This window comes from Suncus etruscus, chromosome 1 (genome assembly GCF_024139225.1).
Source record: "Suncus etruscus isolate mSunEtr1 chromosome 1, mSunEtr1.pri.cur, whole genome shotgun sequence".
NCBI classification, from domain to species: Eukaryota; Metazoa; Chordata; class Mammalia; order Eulipotyphla; family Soricidae; genus Suncus; species Suncus etruscus.
Genome location: NC_064848.1, coordinates 193,999,552 through 194,017,163, shown reverse-complemented (window position 1 = coordinate 194,017,163; position 17,612 = coordinate 193,999,552). Strand labels below are relative to the sequence as shown.

The window sequence follows — 17,612 nt, the reverse complement described above, 5'->3', positions numbered from 1 at the left end:
AAGAGCCCCTCTAAAACTGCACACTCAGCAGCAGCCCAATGCCTGAGGCAGGGGCCCAGAACCTCATTCCAGACTCCTGCACTCAGAGGATGTGCCTCCTGCAGGCTTCCTGACATGGCAGCATCGCACTCCTGCCTCTTTGCTCTTGACTTGTCTTTTTCTTTTCTTTTCTTTTTTTGATTTTTGGTTTTTGGGTCATATCCAGCTGTGCTCAAGATGGGTCTGTGTTCAGAAATCGCTCCTGGCAGGCACAGGGAACCATACGGGATGCCGGGATTTGAACCACTGTCCATCCGGGGTTGGCTGCCTGCAGGGCAAATGCCCTACCACTGTGAAATCTCTCCAGCCCCATTATTGACTTGTCTTTCATGGTGGTGGGCCATTCTGTCCCTCCTTGACTGAGATGGGAGAAGGGGGCCAAGAAGGCAGATGCCACAACTGGAGCTCTCCCACCACAAGGTCCTCATGTGCTCAGTTAAAACACTTGTTGGTGGGCCGGAGAGATAGCATGGAGGTAAAGCGTTTGCCTTTCATGCAGAAGGTCATCGGTTCGAATCCCGGCGTCCCATATGGTCCCCCGTGCCTGCCAGGAGCAATTTCTGAGCATGGAGCCAGAAGTAACCCCTGAGCACTGCCGGGTGTGACACAAAAACCACAAAAAAAAAAAAAAAAAAAAAAAAAAAAAACCACTTGTTGGTGGGTCACAGAGATCTTGGCAAGAAACAAGAATGGAAGAAAAGGGGTTTCAGAAGAACTTTAAAATGGACACTAGGACTAGAGCAGGTACAGCAAGTGATTTGCCTTGCATGTGGTGAACCAGGGTTTGATCCCCAGCATCCCATATGGTTCCCAGAGCCCTGCCAGAAGTGATTCTTCCTTCTAATGGGGAGGTAGGGGTTAGGTCATACCCAGTGGCGCTCAGGGGTTATTCCTGGCTCTGCGCTCAGAAATTGCTTCTGGCAGGCTTGGGGGACCATATGGGATGCCGGGAGTCAAACCGGGGTCTGTCCTGGGTTGGCCACGTGCAAGGCAAAAGGCCCAAGGCTGTGCTATCTCTCCAGCCCCCCAGGAGTAATTCTTGAGTGCAGAGCCAGGAATAACTCTCGAGCATCACTAGGTATGACCCAGAAATAAAATAAAATAAACAGCCCCCAGTTACCATCCCCAGACAGCACCGGGTATTTGCAACCCATTTCTGCAACCCTCTCTCCCTTCTTCCATATCTCTCTGGATCCAGCTAAGATCCCTGAGCAGGATTGCGACGGGGTTGGGGAGGAGGATCACCCTTGACTCCCCAGCAGGGGGCGCTGAACTCACTAGAGAACTGGATGGACTTAGCCATGCAGCTCCCATGCTCTCTCCGAGGGCAGAGGCTAACTAGTGGCTTCCCCCATTCACCCTGCACTTAAAATACAAAACCTGGGGTGCTCCCTGGCTCCTTCCTGACCACAGCACACCCCGTAACCACATCCCCAGGAGTTAGCACAGCTGCCTTACCCCCACAGGCACAGCTGGGGCAGGGCCATGGCACAGTGTCCCCAGACTTTGGAGCCTGTGACTGTGTTACCTGTTCCAGAAGAGTCGAAGAAACTCTGAAAATCATGAACAACACCCAGGCATGCTGTTCATCCACAGATGTACAGAGTTATTACAGAGCCAAAACAGATCCAGATGGCCCCCAGCACCCCTCAGAGAATGTCCACTCTTCCATTGCTTCCAAGGGTCCGCTGAGCCCACTTTCTTATGCTGTAGCACCAGGAGACCCCCCCACAGCAGCTGGCGGGCCTGAATGCATCTCACACCCAAGTGAGATGTTTCTATCCCTAGTTTCTGCTTCTTCCATGCCCTTTAGCAATAATTTAACCAAACAAGCACAGGGTGGTTCGAGCAGGGCCTGGCTTGCTGCTGTGATGCCTCTCAATCAAACACCCTGCAATGGAGACCCCCTTGAACAGAGGTGAAGGCAGGGATAGGGTCCTATAGCCACCCCCAGTCTCCCAGGCCACAGACACTTTCTCCAAATGACAGGTATGCAGTATGAAGTGAAGCCCTCTAGTGGCCTGGTGCCATCACCCCACTCCCCAGGGGCAGGTTATTGCTTACAGATGACCTCACTTAATCCCCGGGGATCCCTCCCCACATAGAAAGCAGAAGTGTGGCTTGGACTATGGTTGTGGAAGGGGACCACCTGGGGCTCCAGCGCACCCACACCCCAGCACATACACACACACACACACATACACACACACACACACACACACACACACACACACACACACACACACACACACACACACCAGCGATCTTTTGCTCTTAAGCCTCTTAAAGGTGTTTTATTTGCTTTCTTTTTTCTTTTTTCTTTTTCATCAATAATGGCACATTACAAAACATCGAACTACAAAAAAAAAAAAATAGGACCATGTGTCTTGGAGTCCGAGTTCACATTGTCCCGCACACCCAGGGCCAGGGTGCGGGCCTGGTGGAAAGGCACTGGGTCAGCTCTCCTGGGCTGTGTGGCCCACCCAGGTATATAGCTGCTGTTCCTCTGAGCCTGCTAGAGGAGGAGCCCTGTAGAGCCAGGAGTCCTCCTGGCTCCCCATTTCCTCCTCTCAGAGTGGAAAACCCCTCCTCTCCCTCCAGGCCCATAAAAGTCTTTTAGGAACTTACTCTGGTCCCCACAGGGGACTCTCCAGGACAGAGCCTCCTCCAGCTGGCAGGAGATGACATCCCTGCCCAGCAGGTCACTACTAAGAGGTTGGGGTACCCTCTCGAGTGGTAGCTGGTTCTCGGCCCTAGTCCAGGCCCCTCTACCACACTCCACGGCCAACCTACAGGCACAGGAGTGATCAATGCTTAACTCTTCACTGTCTCCCCCCAACCCAGGACCCTAGCTCAGAAAAACTGGTGAGGAGAGGGGACAGAGTGAGGGACTCAGAGCTGGGCCCTCATCAGGGAGGAGAAGCAACAGGCTGGCTGAGTGTTCCGGGGAGGCCCCTGAAGCAAGATGCTGAGAAAGGGGTCCTGGAGCGGGTCATAAAGTAGGGGAGACATCAAGGGTACTGACCTGCCCTGGTTCCTGTGGAGGGTGGAGGGTTAGGTAACAAGACCTTAAGATCCCCGAACAGGAAACGCCTTGCTGCACTCAGCCAGGTCCTGGCCCAGCCCACAGAGGGCAGGAGGGTCCCCAGCTCGGTCCCTGCTCAGCCCGACTGTGTCTCCTAGGGTGCCCCCCTCCTCCAGTGGCCCACTGGACTGGTAGCGGTTGCGGGCCCAGCTGCCCAGCTCCTCCTGCCCTGCCGCCCTTGGTCTACTCCTGCTGTTCGTTCATTTCCATGTCGGACACCAGAATGTTCTTCTCGGTGGCCTCGCCAGGGCCCGAGGAGCTACGGCTGTAGCGGGCACCCTCGAAGGTCCCAGGATCCGCACCCCGCCGCCGGCGGTAGAGGACCAGGGCAGCGCTCAGCAGAGCCAGAAGCAGCAGCACAGATATCAGCACCACTGCCAGGGCTGCAGGGTTCTCCGGAAGTGCAGCTGCAGAAAATGGACAGATAAACTCTGGGTGGACCACACCCTGTCACGCCTACCACACCACTCAACCACATCCACTATACCGAACAGGCCAAACCCACCATGCCCACATCATAGTCACATTCACTGCACCCAATAGGCTATGTCACACCAACCATATCAGTAAGCCATGCCTACTGCATACATTCAGTCATGCCTACTGCATCCAATAGGCTACACCCCATCAACCATATGTCATACATACACCCCACTGTGACCATCCGGGTCATGCCCATCAATCCCCTGCTTGGTCATGCCTTGCCACACCAGTGTGCCACACCTCCTCTGCCACAGCCTATGCCAGCCACATCAAGCCTGGCCACACCCGCCACAGCCCACCCACCCACAGTCTAAAGGAGAGAGGGTCTTGTTCTCACCTGAAGGAGAGAAGTTGCTCTCCAGAGCTGTAGGGAGAGGGAAGGAACATGAACATCTACAGGAAAGATGTTCCTTGGCCACCCTTTGCTAATCTAATGGCCACCTTGTTTCTCTCCCCCGTGGGGAGGCCCCAGGAGTTTAAGGACCATAGGGCCAGGTGCACACACAGCGCAGCCCTGCCTGCACTTAACCCCTCCACAAAGACAGTGGTTTGCCATCCAGTCTCAGCGAGGGCCAGTGTGTGTCCTGGGGGCCAGGACGCTCACCTCGGGGGAGCTTACAGACCACCCCCATAGTGATGTTGCTGCAAGCTCCAGGCCGCCACAGCCCGCTGCTGCTCTGGATCCAGTAGCAGCTATTGTGGCTCAGCATGCTGGGGCCCAGGCCAGGGGGCCCCCAGTTGGAGTAGTTCACGGCGGTGTTGTCCTGCCACACCAGGGTGCCTCCTGCGAGAAAATAGGGAATGATTGGGCACAAGGGCAAGTGAGGAGAGCAGGCTGGAGCTAGGACCCTTGCCATCACCCCCAAGTCTGTCCCTGCTTCCCCCCGCTCCCACATGCACACAGGGCACCCACCTTTGGGGTTGAAGTTCATGCCCAGCCAGGCACCCAGACTTGGGCTAGCTGAGCTCTGCAGATGCTCCCAGACAAACACATTCTCCATCTCATCCAGGATGGACAGGACCGCACCACCCACTAGACATAGGGGAGACCATGTCAAGACACACACACACACAGAGGACAGACATGTCTGCAGGTGTGTACAGGGAGGAATGTAAAGGGGTTGTGCCTGAGATACCATACACATGGAACATGGGACTACAGCATGAGCAGCACTGCCAGGCATGGGGACTGACTGTGGCTCAGCTCACCCACCCCCAAGGCCTGTGCCCACCTTTCTGGCAGCGCTGTAGCGCCTCCTTGTGGCCCAGCAGCATCTCCAGGTGAAAGGAATAACAGTGCTCCCGGAAGGGAATCCATGCTGAGTCGACCAGGCCCTGGGGACAGCTGCCGTGGTAGTTTGTCCTTCTGGTCGGAGAGGGCCCTGTGGGGTACAGGAGGGAGGAAGTGGCCTGTCATCCTCAGAAGGTGCTGCCCACCTCTTGATCCTGGGCATAGGAGGAAGGGACACTCACCACTGTTACCACCACACACAGCTCCCTGCAACTTGATGTCACAGCTGGTGGTGCGCCAGGACCCGTCCACATCCATGTAGGCACAGCCCCCTGGGTGCTGAGGCTCCATGTTCTGCCAACTCACGTAGCTCAGAGGCGCCTCTGACACCCAGGAGTACCGCCGGGAGCCCTGGGCACAAGGGGTCATCAGGGCTGGGGGCTGGAGAACTGCCAGCCATGGAAGGGGGCACAGCAAATGGGAGGATGCTTGCCAGTCCTGACCCCATCCCTAATCTGGCACTGAAGCCCACCTCCTCACTGGACAGCCCGATCCAGAGTGGGGTGCGCAGGTCGCGAGCAGCCTGCGTGAGGAAGGCCTGGGTATAGGGGTCAGGCACATGGGCCAGGCTTGAGTTCCGGCTCTCACACAGCAGCAGGGCGTCCTGCCAACGCAATGGCTTCTGCAGCAGCCGGAAGGTGCCATTGAGGTAGAAGAGCTCCATGCCTGGGGCCGGGGTCTCTGCTGCTGGGGCGCTGCTCAGAGAAGGGTCTGCAGGGAAAGGGCTGGGATCAGGTCCAGCTCCCCCATCTGGAGGGAACCATGCTGAGGGAGAGAGGGCTGCCCTAGTTCTGGAAATAACTGGAAATATGGGGTCTCTGATAGCACAGAGACAGGCCTGGGGTTCCCCTTGGTGAGGGACAAGAGCAGAGAACCCAAACATGGGGCCTTAGGATCCCAACACCATGTAGATCCATGTCTAGCTCTCAGACCCTGGATGCTCAGAGCCTTATATACTAGACCCAATCCATTATTCTGCCCATTTGCTCCCCAAGAAGACGCTAGTGTGTGGGTAACCCTGTCTTGTCCCACTCTCTCCAGTCCCTGGGGTGCTCACCTGTGTCCTTCTGGCAAATGAAGCCATGCTTTTCCTCCATGCAGCTGCGAGCATCCCAGCGGCCAGTGAGGTGGGCTGAGGGGCTGTGCAGGACCACGGCACAGCTGGTCTGGGGGAAGAGAGCTGCTCAGGGGAGCAGGGGCAGCTGAGCCCCTGTGGGTTACTGCCCCAGAAGGTTCCGTAGGCACACTGTGGAAGCGGGGGATGTGGGTGACCCCAGGAATGAATACAAGGCTCTTATTGGGAGGTGCAGGGAAACCCTTCCTCACCGGGATGTTCCTACTGGGTGCAGGGCTTGGGCCTGAAGGCTCCCCGGGTGCCCAGTTGGCATAAAGCAGCGGCTCCTTCCCGACCCACTGGAAGTCCCTCTGTGAGGCGTGGAGGCCGATCCAGAGGTCAAAGGTGACATTGGGCAGTCTGGCAGTGATGAAGGCTACAGTGCCCCCAAAGAGAGAGTTTTGAGTGGCAGTTCTGCTCCAGCCACTGCTCCAGTGGGGGGGCTGGACCTGAGGAGACCCCTACCTTGCTCTATGTGGTTGTTGATGGTGACCAGCTGGGCCTCTTGCTGTTCACAGGAGAACTGGGCCTCAGACCATTTCACTCGATCCTGGGGGTCCTGGCCCTGGATCCGCAAACACTGTGGGGTGAAGGAGAGGAGAGGTCGGCCAACTCTACTTCTCTGCACCCTCAGCCCAGCACCGCTGGACCAGCAGCACCACATCCACAGACCCTCTCTACAACAGCTCAGCTAATGGAGAACTACCAAGAGGGACACCCCCCTAGTTCCCTGAGCACTGCTAGGGAGGCTCCTCCACCCCAAATAAAAATAATGGACAATAGGACTGGTGAGGTAGCTCATGGGGCTACGGCACATACATACTTTCCAAGGGAGAGACCCAAGTTCCATCCCTGACCTCCCTCATGGTCCCCCCAGGCCCCACCAAGAGCAACCCCTGAGCTGAGCATAGCCTTGAGCATCTCTAGGTGTGGCCCAAAATACAAATAAAGGAAGTGCAGAGACACAGTGAATAGGAAACCTTGAACCCAGGTACACAGCAGGGTCTGGGGAAAGTTTATCACCAAAGCCACTCTGTAGCCTCATATAGGCAACTAATCAGATTGGTTGAAGTTTAGAAGCACTGAGGTAGACTAGAGCCAAGGATGGGCTGAAGGGTCTTGGTCATTTACTGTTGCAGTACATGCAACCATATATATTTAACAGTACAAGATGCAGTACATGAAACCATATGTGTTAAGACCTTTAAGTATGCTATCTGAATGGCAATAATTTTTTAATTTTTAATTTTAATTTTGGAAGAAATGTAATGGGCAAAATATGATTCCACATAGAATGCTGAACAGAAAAGCAGAAGTTATGTTACAATCATCCTATGTCTATCACTCTCCCTCTGACTCTTTTTATTCAGCATAACACTCTTCATATCCACCCATATATAAGGAAATTTCATGACTTCATTTTTCCTAATGGTACTATTTAATTGTGTAGATGTACCATAGTTTCTTTATCCTCTCATCCGTTCTCAGGCATTTGGGTTGTTTCCTGATTCTGGCTATTAATAGTACTGTAATGAACATAGGAGCGCAGAGGGTTTTTCTGTATTGTGTTTGTGGGCCCCTGGGGTAAGTTCCCAGGAGTGATATTTCTGGGTCATACGGAAGCTCAATTTTTTTTCCTTAGAAATACCCATGCTGTTTTCCAAAAAGACTGGGCCATTCAATTAAAAAATATTAATTAAAGAAAAGGAAAATTGTGTGCCTTCACTAGATGTCAATGATTGGGGGGATGCAGGAAGGAGGTTACCAAACCTGACACAGTTTTTCTCTCAGGAATATTTTCCTACTCTCTGCATTTCCCCCAAGTTTCAGAAATGCATCGTTGTACTTTCTGTTCTGAAGTCTGTGATCCTCTGTTGAATTAGGAGAAGAAAGAGCACTTCCTGCTCTAAGGGGTTGGAGCCTGATATCTGACCCTGATGGCAATCCTCCTTGTCATCTTGGCTTAACTAGTCTCATCCCTGCAGTCTTGGCTCCACAGACTGGAGTGGGGACCCAAGCCTTGTAGACAAGTGGGGGGCTCTTCGCACATTTCCAGCCTCCAGGGAAGGACCACCAAGATGGTGTAAGTCAGGTCAATCACTCTTGCTAAAAACATCCATTAGCAAGAAACTTCCCCTTCACAGGGACATTTGGAAACACTTAGAAACAGTCCTGCAGGTGAAGACTTTTGTCCTAAGTATTCCTCACTGAATACTCAAAACACCAACACAGGAAATTTCTAACTGTTGTTTTACAAAAAAATCTGCCAAAGGGATGGATAAGTGGTGGGTATCCTTGGAGGTCCCTGAACACCACTGGAGGGCCCTAGTGGCCCCAAATCCTGGGACCTGCACAGTGACTAATACTGGGAACATCACATCTAGCTGGCTGGAAATTGCCAGAAAGGGCCTTCAGGACCCCTGAGTACCACGTGAAGGCCCCACCTTAAAATAAAATTAAAATTAATTTTAAAAAGGGACTGAGTAATAAGATAACAGGTAGGGCACTTGCCTTGCACAAGGCCGAACTGAATTCTATCCATAACATATCATACAGTCTCTCTGAGCACTGTCAGGAGTGATTCCTGAGTGCAGAGCAAGGAGAAACCCCCTGAGCATTGCCAGGTATGGCCAAAACAAACAAACAAGCAAACACATTTAATTTAAATAAATCTACCAAAATCTACTTTTCATTTTCCCACTGTTCTTTTTTTTTTTTTTTTTTTTTTTTTTGTGGTTTTTGGGTCACACCCGGCAGTGCTCAGGGGTTACTCCTGGCTCCATGCTCAGAAGTTGCTCCTGGCAGGCACGGGGGACCATATGGGACGCCGGGATTCGAACCGATGACCTTCTGCATGAAAGGCAAACGCCTTACCTCCATGTTATCTCTCTGGCCCCTTTCCCACTGTTCTTGATCAGATCTAACTAGTTTCTGAAGCAGAAATGGGCTAGAGAGATTGGACAATGGGTAAGTTGTTTGTCTGGCACACAACTAACACATGTTGATCCCCAGCACCCCAGACGGTCCCTTGAGCCTGCCAGAAGTGATTCCTGAGCAGAGAACCAGGAGAAAGCCCTGAGCATAGCTGAGCATGGTCCCAAAACAAAACAAAATTAAATTAAAAAAATCACACACACTTTTTTTGTTTTTGTTTTTGGGTCACACCCAGCAGTACTCAGGGGTTCCTCCTGGCTCTACGCTCAGAAATCGTTCCTGGCAGGCTCTGGGGATTACATGGGATGCCGGAATTCAAACCACCATCCTTCTGTATGCAAGACAAAAAACGCCCTACTTCCATGCAATTTCTCCAGCCCCATTATTTTTAAGCTTTCAGAGCCCATATATTAGTTCTGGGCAGTCTTCTACGTGGAGCATAAGTCAATTGACAGGTGTACTTTACTGACACACACACACAAATGCACAGTACAAACACACCCTATAGTCACACTTTTTTACTGACAGGAGCTTTTTTGTTTTGTTTTGTTTTGCTTTTTTTTTTTTTTTTGGTTTTTGGGCCACACCCGGTGATGCTCAGGGGTCACTCCTGGCTGTCTGCTCAGAAATAGCTCCTGGCAGGCACGGGGGACCATATGGGACACTGGGATTCGAACCAACCACCTTTGGTCCTGGATCGGCTGCTTGCAAGGCAAACGCCGCTGTGCTATCTCTCCGGGCCCTTGTTTTGTTTTTGAGCCACACCTGGAAGCACTCAGGGTTACTCTTGTCTCTGCTCTTAGAAATCACTCCTGGCAGGCTCAGGGGACCATATGGGATGTCGGGGATCGAACCCACGTCCATCCTGGGCCAGCCGTATGCAAGGCAAATGTCCTATCACTAGTGGCGCTACCACTCCAGCCCCAATTGGCAGTAGCTTATTATCAAAGCTGTGATCCCGGGGCCAGAGAGATAGCACAGCGGCATTTGCCTTGCAAGCAGCCGACCCAGGACCTAAGGTGGTTGGTTTGAATCCCAGTGTCCCATATGGTCCCCGGGCCTGCCAGGAGCTATTTCTGAGCAGATAGCCAGAAGTATCCCCTGAGCACCGCCGGGTGTGGCCCCCCCCCAAAAAAAAAATCTGTGATCCCTGATCTAGAAAACTCGCCCCACTGAGGACATCCCCATCTCCTGGGGCATCAAGAGGGGCATCGGTCAGTACTGAGAAGCTTCTTCCCAGGTTCACATCCCCTCCCCTGGCTCCCCTGTGCACCCCTTCTTACCTTGTTGAGGAACTTTTCCCAGCCTGCAGGGCAGCCCCCCTGGGCAGTGGAGGGCGGGTCTGGGGATGGTGTTTCTCTGGAACTGTTGCTACGCTTGCAGATGTAGGGCAGGGCAGTCAGACACCGCTGGTCCCCCCAGTCCTCTGCAGGAAGTGCATACAGGGCAGTCACCACAGAGTGGAGCTGGCAGTCCTGCCTCCTGAGAGATCAGGCCCATTCCCAGCTCTGAACTCAAGTCCCTTGCCAGATGTTGGGATCAGCCCCTCCACCCAACCATCACCAGCAGCAGCAAACTGAATGAAGCAAGACCACCCTCTCCGGCCCTCACCTCGGCTGGCTGTCAGGTACACGCACTTCCTGTCCTTGCCCAGGGGCCGCGGTTTGCCTGGCGCCCAGGAGATGAAGTTTATGATGGAATTATCTGCCCACCTGCGATGGCACCAAGTAGGAGTGACCCCAGCACCGGACCCACCTCTGCTAACCCCCACCACAGGCTGAAGAGGGAAGGGAGGCGAGGACACATTTCTCTACCTGGAACCATTGAAGATGCCCAGAACAGCGGTGCCAGGGAAGCAGTATGCACAGACCCGCCCGATCCTCCTGCCTCAGCATAGGCCCCTCTGGGACCATCCTGTCTCCGGGCACACCTCCTGAGGGGGGCCTTACTCACGAACAATGCCATCTGGACAGGCTGCCACTCTACAGTGCCAATAACCCCCTGGAATGTGTACTAAGCTCTCAGACCTTTAGTTCTAGCCCTCACGTTCTTTTTCCAGAAAGGTTAACCACTTGCCCTAGGCCACACAGCCAGATTCAAATCCAGGTCAACTGTCTGCTCCGGATCCTTTGCCCTCTCTGTCCTGGGACTGTAGCTAGTCACCACTACACATTTCCTGACACGCCTGCCCAATCTTGTGGGTCCCTACCGGAAGCGCCCATCAGTTTCTGAGGTGTACAGGCCAATCCACCAGTGCTGCTCCTGGCCCCTAGAGAACTGGGAAGCAGGGCAGGCAGATGAGGCTGGGCAGGATTGCAACGGGGTGTCTGTAGGGGGTGAGGGATGGGAGGGCCCTCCCTCTGCTCTTGGCCTCCCCCAGGCTTGCATGCCCACCTTCTGTAGATTGTGGGCCAAGAAGTCCAGCTCGGCCTGGCTGTGCACCGAGGCCAGATGGGACTGAAACCACGTGCAGATGAGCTGCGCCTGCACCCATGTGGAGTGGTGCTCGAAGAACTTGTATTCAGCCTCCTGGAAACGCAGCCATTCCATCCGGCCTGCGGGCAGCAAGTGATGTGGCAATGAAGAGTGAAAGTGGCATCAACGTGGGCATGGCGATGCAGTATGGGGGTGGCCATAGTGTGGGCGTGGTTGTGGCAGCTCAGCAGTGAACTGAGTGGTGTGGGCATAGCAAGAGAGTGGGCATGGTATCGGTGTGGGCATGGCGATCTTGTGGGTGTAATAATGGTGAACTGGCAATATTGTGGCCATGACATATAGCATGGGCATGGAAGTCCATGGGAAGGGCAGGCTGCCAGGGTACCTGGAATCTACTGCAGATGGAGGTGTGAGGTACCACCCTTAGATTCTGGCTGATCACTCTTTTTTGTTTGTTTTTTGTTTTCTGGGTCACACAGGGCAATGCTCAGGTGTTACTCCTGGCTCTGCGCTCAGAAATCACTCCTGGCAAGCTCAGGGGATCATATGGGATGCCAGGAATCGAACCAAGGTCTGTCTAGGGTTGGCTGCATGCAAGGCAAAAGCCCTACTGCTGTGCTATTGCTCTGGCCCCTAATCACTCTTTTGAGTGAGAAGCCAACCCAACCTGCTGGCCAGTGCCCAGATCAGATTCTCTTCCAAGCCCCTTGGTTCTGCCCTTGCACATAAGGAGACCATCCTTCCCTCTCGGATGGGGTTTGGGGACAGCAGCAGGGGTCCTCACCTTGTGAACTGCCATCATCAGGCTCCTGCACATCAGTACCTATGAGGACAGCATGGTCAAGGGTGCTACAGGGGAAGGCATCCCTGATTCCTGGTTCTGCTGCCTGTCCCCAACCCTGACCCTTAGCATCATCACCCCACTCACCTCGGGGGATCTTGCAGATCCAGTCCAGCTGCGTGTCGCACTGCATGGCCACCCACTGCAAGGAGGCAAGGTCGAGCACTGCACAACCCCGGATGTCGTCGTCATCATGGCGGCTCCGGTCAAAATTGTGGTACGAAAACTGGCAGGTTCAAGTGGGAAAAACAGAGGCTGACTCCCCACGCTAAAGCTGTCTCCAACCCCAAAAGAGATGGACCAGAAGTTTGACCTGAGCAGAGAACTCCCCAATCTGATAGATATGCTCTATCCACTGTGTCTTTACCTGGCAATTTCATCACATGTCCTACTTTGAGCCCCACCCTAGAGAGGTCTTGGGGTCCCCGAGCAACACTCTACCAGGTCCAACTCTTCCTCACCCCCACCATCCTGCATGCCCCTCACAGGGCTCCCTCACCCCAAGTCCATCACTCCAGTGCCAGTTCTGTCCTGCTCCAGGGTCCCGCCGGTTCAGGCCAATCCAGAACCAGTGCTGCTCGTGGATTTCAGGCTCTGATTCACTTTAGCACAACCAGAGGTGGGGGGGGGTAGGCAGAAGAGATGCAGTATGTGAGGTCAAGGGGTCACTGGCCCCCTGCCCCTTGCTGCTGTCCCAGGGTCACAGTCTCTCATTCTCAGAGCCAAACAGTGTTGGGGCCACTTTTAAAGGTTCTGTCACCAAAGAACTGGGCCAGACACAGAGCTCTGGGGCTGTGGCTTCCAGGCCTGCAAAGAGAGACTGCCAAGCCTCTCTGGCATTCCTAAGTGAATGGAGCAGAGATCTGGGCTCTGGATCCCAGACCTGATTCAACAGCTCTGGCATCTTGGGTAAATAAATCCACTTCCAGGTCAGGAATATGGCTCCTTCCCAAGGTAGGTACCAGATGAGGTTTAGAGCAGGTGTGGTGGGAGAGGTTAGACTGTGAGCAATCAGAGCCACTTGCCAAACTGTCTCCACCAGATCCTGGCAAGCCTGGGCACCCTCTGGATGTCTACCAGTACTTGGGGGTTATAATCTGCAGGAGGCCAAGCCTTCAGGACAGAAATGAGGTCCCCAAGGGACCCTCAGGTGACCCTTTGTCTTTTTGATCCTCTTTTCTGGGGAAGAGGATCTTCCTTGTGAATCTGAGGGAGCTTATTGGTTGTGGCAGTGATTGGCAACACAAGGGAAGAAAGGATAGGAAGACCCAGCATTCAGAGCAGAACTTCAGGTCATTGAAGGCCCAGCTATGCTATTTGGGCGAGCCAGGACCACCTCCCCTCCACACACACAGACACACACAGACACACACACACACACACACACATACACACAGACACAGACACAGACACACACACACACACACACATACACACACACGAATACTCAGTACCCAAAGATCTTATTGAGCATGTTGGCCACAAAGTGTTCCTCTTCGTAGCTGGCCAGGCTCAGCAGCTGGGCCCCCAGCTCCTTGCAGGCACCCTGGGCCTGCACCCAGCTCTTCTTGTCCTGCAGCTGCTCAGAACTGAACACCTGAGGGAAAGAGTCCATGGTCTGTGTGGTCCTGGGTTTGGTCCACCATGAGAAGTAGGGTGTGAGGTAGGTCCCAGAGGGAGCCCAGGAGAGACAGAGAGGGAGCTCTTGGAGCATGGCCCAGCTATGCTGGTCCTACGGACAGCAAGCAGAAGATCTTGGCTAGTCCCAGTTCAGCCAAAATTAGCCATGAGCAAGTCTGCTGCCTTCAGCTTCCTTCTGGAGTTGGGACCGCCCACCTATTGGTGAAAGCCTATACCCCACCATTGCACCAGGCCCCCTCCATGCTTTGGGGACTCCCTACCCCAGCAAGGTTCCGAAGCAGTGATTGGCCCCTCCCCTGCCACTGCAGCCTCATGGAGCAGCCAGAGCACTTGAGAGCCTGGACATTTGGGAGCCTCTAAGGTCAGTGACCTCTATGGTTTCTTCAATGATTTCTTCTATATTTTTTCTGTTTTGTTTTAGTATGGGAGGGAGGTCACACTTGGCTATGCTCAGGGCATATTCCTAGCTTTGTACTCAGGGATCACTCCTGGAAGAGCTCAGGGAACCACATGTGATGCTGGGGATCAAATTCATTGGCTGGATGGAAGGCAAGTGCTTTAACCCCTGTGGATCTCTCTGGCGCCATGCCTCCATTGTTTATTGAGTGTCTACTATGCGCCAGAGTCTACTGAGACAACCTGTCTGCAGCCACTAGGCTTTTGCTCTTTTTTTTTTTTTTTTTTTTTTTGGTTTTTGGTTTTTGGGTCACACCCAGCGGTGCTCAGGGGTTACTCCTGGCTGTGTGCTCAGAAATAGCTCCTGGCAGGCACGGGGGACCATATGGGACACCGGGATTCGAACCAACCACCTTTGGTCCTGGATGGGCTGCTTGCAAGGCAAACACCTCTGTGCTATCTCTCTAGGCCTGCTGGAGGGCTACACCTGGCTCAGAGTTTGGGGGGCTACAGACAGCTGCAGGTCAAACCAGGGTTCCCAGTGGGTAAAGCCCGCTAAGCCATCTCCCCAGGTTGCTTCTGTGCTCTCATCTCTTTTCCTACCATTCTACCAACAATCCACAGCGTACCTTATAGCAGTGCCTGAGTTTGGGGTCTGAAGTCCATCCTCTTGGGCAGGAGCCAGTGAGGCTGGGTGTGGGGTCCGGCCCAGGTAGTTCGGGTGTCACAGGCGTGCCCAGACTTTGGCGGCAGATGTAGCGAGCTCGGAAGGCTGTACAATTCTTCACCTCCCACAGCCCCATGGCACTGCCAGTAGCCAGGGCCACACAGCCTCCCCAGCTGTACCCTGCAGGGAGACAAGGAGATAGATGAGGACTCAAGGCCGGGCCCTTGTGCAAGTTCCTGTGGGGGGTAGCAGCACATGAATACTCATGGAGCCAGCTCAGGGCCCTGGGGTGGATGGGGAGAAAAGCAAAAGCCAAGCTCTGTGATTCGCCCTCTCTGCAGGGGGGGGTCACCGCATGCTCCCTGCATGAGTTAAAAAAGGCCTGGAGAGGGCCTCTAAGAAGGACCGGAGCAATAGAATAACAGGTAAGGTGATGGCCTTGCATGCAGCTAACCCAGGTTCAATTCCCAGCATCCCTTATGGTCCCCCATGCCTGCCAGGAGTGATTTCTGAGCACAGAGTCAGGAGTAAACCCTGAGCACTGCCAGGTGTGGCCAGAGAAACAACAAACAAACAGAGTGAGAAAGAATCATAGAGCAAACACACGCAATGCTCTCACTCCATTGGCCCATTAGCACCTCCCATCAGCCTTAAGAGGAAAGGACCATTACCCCTCCTGGACAGATGAGTAAACCGAGGCTCAGAGGTTCACAGTCGCTCTTTAGAAGAGCCAAAGAAGTCACAGAGCAGGGGCTCACCAGGCTGGTCCCGGTTCCAGTGGGTGTACATGACCTCGTCGCCGCTGAGCCAGCGGAAGGCACCGGTGCTGTTGAGGTCCTGCAGCGCTGTCCAAAAGAACTCCCCATCCCAGCTGTAGATGAGACTGCTGACAAAGGCCTGCTCGAACCTACAGAGAAGTGGTCCAGCTCGGGACTTGCAAGCCGGGCGCTCCACCATCAGGGGCTCAGGGAAAGAGGGAGTCCCGGGGACCTGCAACAACTCATCCCTCCCTCTGTGTCTGTGTCTGTGCCTTACTGAGGAGAAAGCAGAGAAACTTTGACATGACAGGCCTCTCATGCCCACCCCATGCCCTGCCCACATGGGGTCCATTCAAGAGACACAAGGAGAAAGTACAGGATGCAGGTTCCTCCGTGCCTGTTGGCAGGATGCTGCCTCCCTCCCCCATGTGTGTGTCACAGGACACAGCATTGGCCTCCAGACCTGTTGGTGATGGTGACCAGCTGTGAGCCGTGCTCCATGCACAGCCGCCGGGCCTCGCCATACGTCACTTGGTCCTCGCCCAGCCAGTAACAGGATGGGCTGTGCCACGTCCAACCCTGGCTCGAGAGAGTGAGCAGAGGGGCAACTGTGAGGTGCCCACCACTCCCTCCCCTGCCAGTCCACGCCTGACTGAGCTGCAGGACAGCTGTGGTAGAGTTGGCCCTTTCCTGGTGGCATTCTGTACCCCATCTTTCATGCATCCCCTCCTGACCTTACCCACCACTCAGGGCCCGGAGCGGCTGAGTGGCGCCTGTCACAGGGAGGAGTGAGACCTCAATACCAAGGCAAGAACCATTGCAGCACCGTGTCCGGTGGGACAGCAGAATGGAGCCAGGAGGGCTGCAGGGAGGTAAAGGCCTGGAGAAGCTGGAGTGGGCATGGCTGAGTTGAGGTGTGGCTAAAAGGGGTACAGTGCGGTGTGAGCAAAGCTTACCCTCTGCTGAGCTTCAGGACCTAAACCAGCCTTTCTTCCCCCATATCCTTTCTCTGCACTCTGCAGGGTTCAGGTTCCTGCTCCTTCTCTGAGGCCAAGACAGGCCACCTGTGGGGGGGTCATGGCCTGCTCCTCCCAAACACCAGAATCCTGCTTGTCAGCCTCTAGCCTCTGGGCCACTAAATGGGGTCTCTGGGAGGCATGGGATGCCTGTGTCTAGGAGAATTGTGGCCTAGGTGGCACTCACCACTACACACACATATTCCAAGCCACCCCTCCCTGCAGCTCTGTGCGCCCCACCCCGGGCCTCGTAGGTCCCCTCCACGTAGGCTCGCTGCTCGCCCTCCTCACCAGAGGGCATGCCCGCTGGCATTTCCTGCTCCTCCCTGGGAAAGAATGGGGTACAAGTTGGGTGCAGTGTGGTAAAGGGGCTTAATCCAAAGGAAAACAGAGCGAGGAGCCAGACTGGCAGCCAGGCTTGTGGGAGGGGCCCAATGCCACAAAGTGTCCTTTATGGCCGACTCCACACCAGCCAACACACACCCACGGCCAAGCCGTGCACACACACAAACATAGGTACACACAGAGCCAGACCATGTGCACAATCATACAGTCATACACACACACACTCATGCACAGCCACACAATCACACAGCACACACATTCACAATCACACGCCAGACCACGCACACACATTCATAGTCGCACACACGTTTATACTCATAGTCAAACCATTCACACACACACAAACACACATTCACAGTCAGACCACACACACATGTCACTCACGCATTCCCATGCACAGTCGGACTGTGCAGACTCACTGACAGTCACACACACATACACATTCACTCTCACAGCCAGCCCATGCAGACAAGCACTTTCACATCCATCCATAGACAGTTCTGTTGATGTAGTGACATTTGGACCTCAACACGCCCCTTGGATAAACCCACTGTAATGACAGTTGA

The 17,612-nt window shown here is 54.2% G+C and overlaps 1 protein-coding gene across 1 annotated transcript in view; it reads right to left on the bottom strand.

Annotated features, from left to right (window-relative positions):
* Window positions 1-3,107: 3,107 nt before the first annotated feature.
* MRC2 (mannose receptor C type 2) overlaps window positions 3,108-17,612 on the bottom strand; it is a 52,910-nt gene continuing 38,405 nt past the window's right edge. The window contains exons 10-29 of the mRNA XM_049781626.1: window positions 16,149-16,264; window positions 15,686-15,834; window positions 14,890-15,107; window positions 13,678-13,820; window positions 12,723-12,825; window positions 12,311-12,449; window positions 12,167-12,205; window positions 11,341-11,501; window positions 11,156-11,223; window positions 10,558-10,658; window positions 10,230-10,372; window positions 6,478-6,592; window positions 6,225-6,388; window positions 5,956-6,064; window positions 5,371-5,609; window positions 5,081-5,249; window positions 4,840-4,989; window positions 4,521-4,640; window positions 4,206-4,391; window positions 3,108-3,555 (exon numbers count right to left, since the gene is read on the bottom strand). Of these exons, the coding sequence (XP_049637583.1) occupies window positions 3,308-3,555; window positions 4,206-4,391; window positions 4,521-4,640; window positions 4,840-4,989; window positions 5,081-5,249; window positions 5,371-5,609; window positions 5,956-6,064; window positions 6,225-6,388; window positions 6,478-6,592; window positions 10,230-10,372; window positions 10,558-10,658; window positions 11,156-11,223; window positions 11,341-11,501; window positions 12,167-12,205; window positions 12,311-12,449; window positions 12,723-12,825; window positions 13,678-13,820; window positions 14,890-15,107; window positions 15,686-15,834; window positions 16,149-16,264 (2,880 nt within the window). The 3' untranslated portion in view covers window positions 3,108-3,307. The remainder of the gene's footprint in view (window positions 3,556-4,205; window positions 4,392-4,520; window positions 4,641-4,839; window positions 4,990-5,080; window positions 5,250-5,370; window positions 5,610-5,955; window positions 6,065-6,224; window positions 6,389-6,477; window positions 6,593-10,229; window positions 10,373-10,557; window positions 10,659-11,155; window positions 11,224-11,340; window positions 11,502-12,166; window positions 12,206-12,310; window positions 12,450-12,722; window positions 12,826-13,677; window positions 13,821-14,889; window positions 15,108-15,685; window positions 15,835-16,148; window positions 16,265-17,612) is intronic.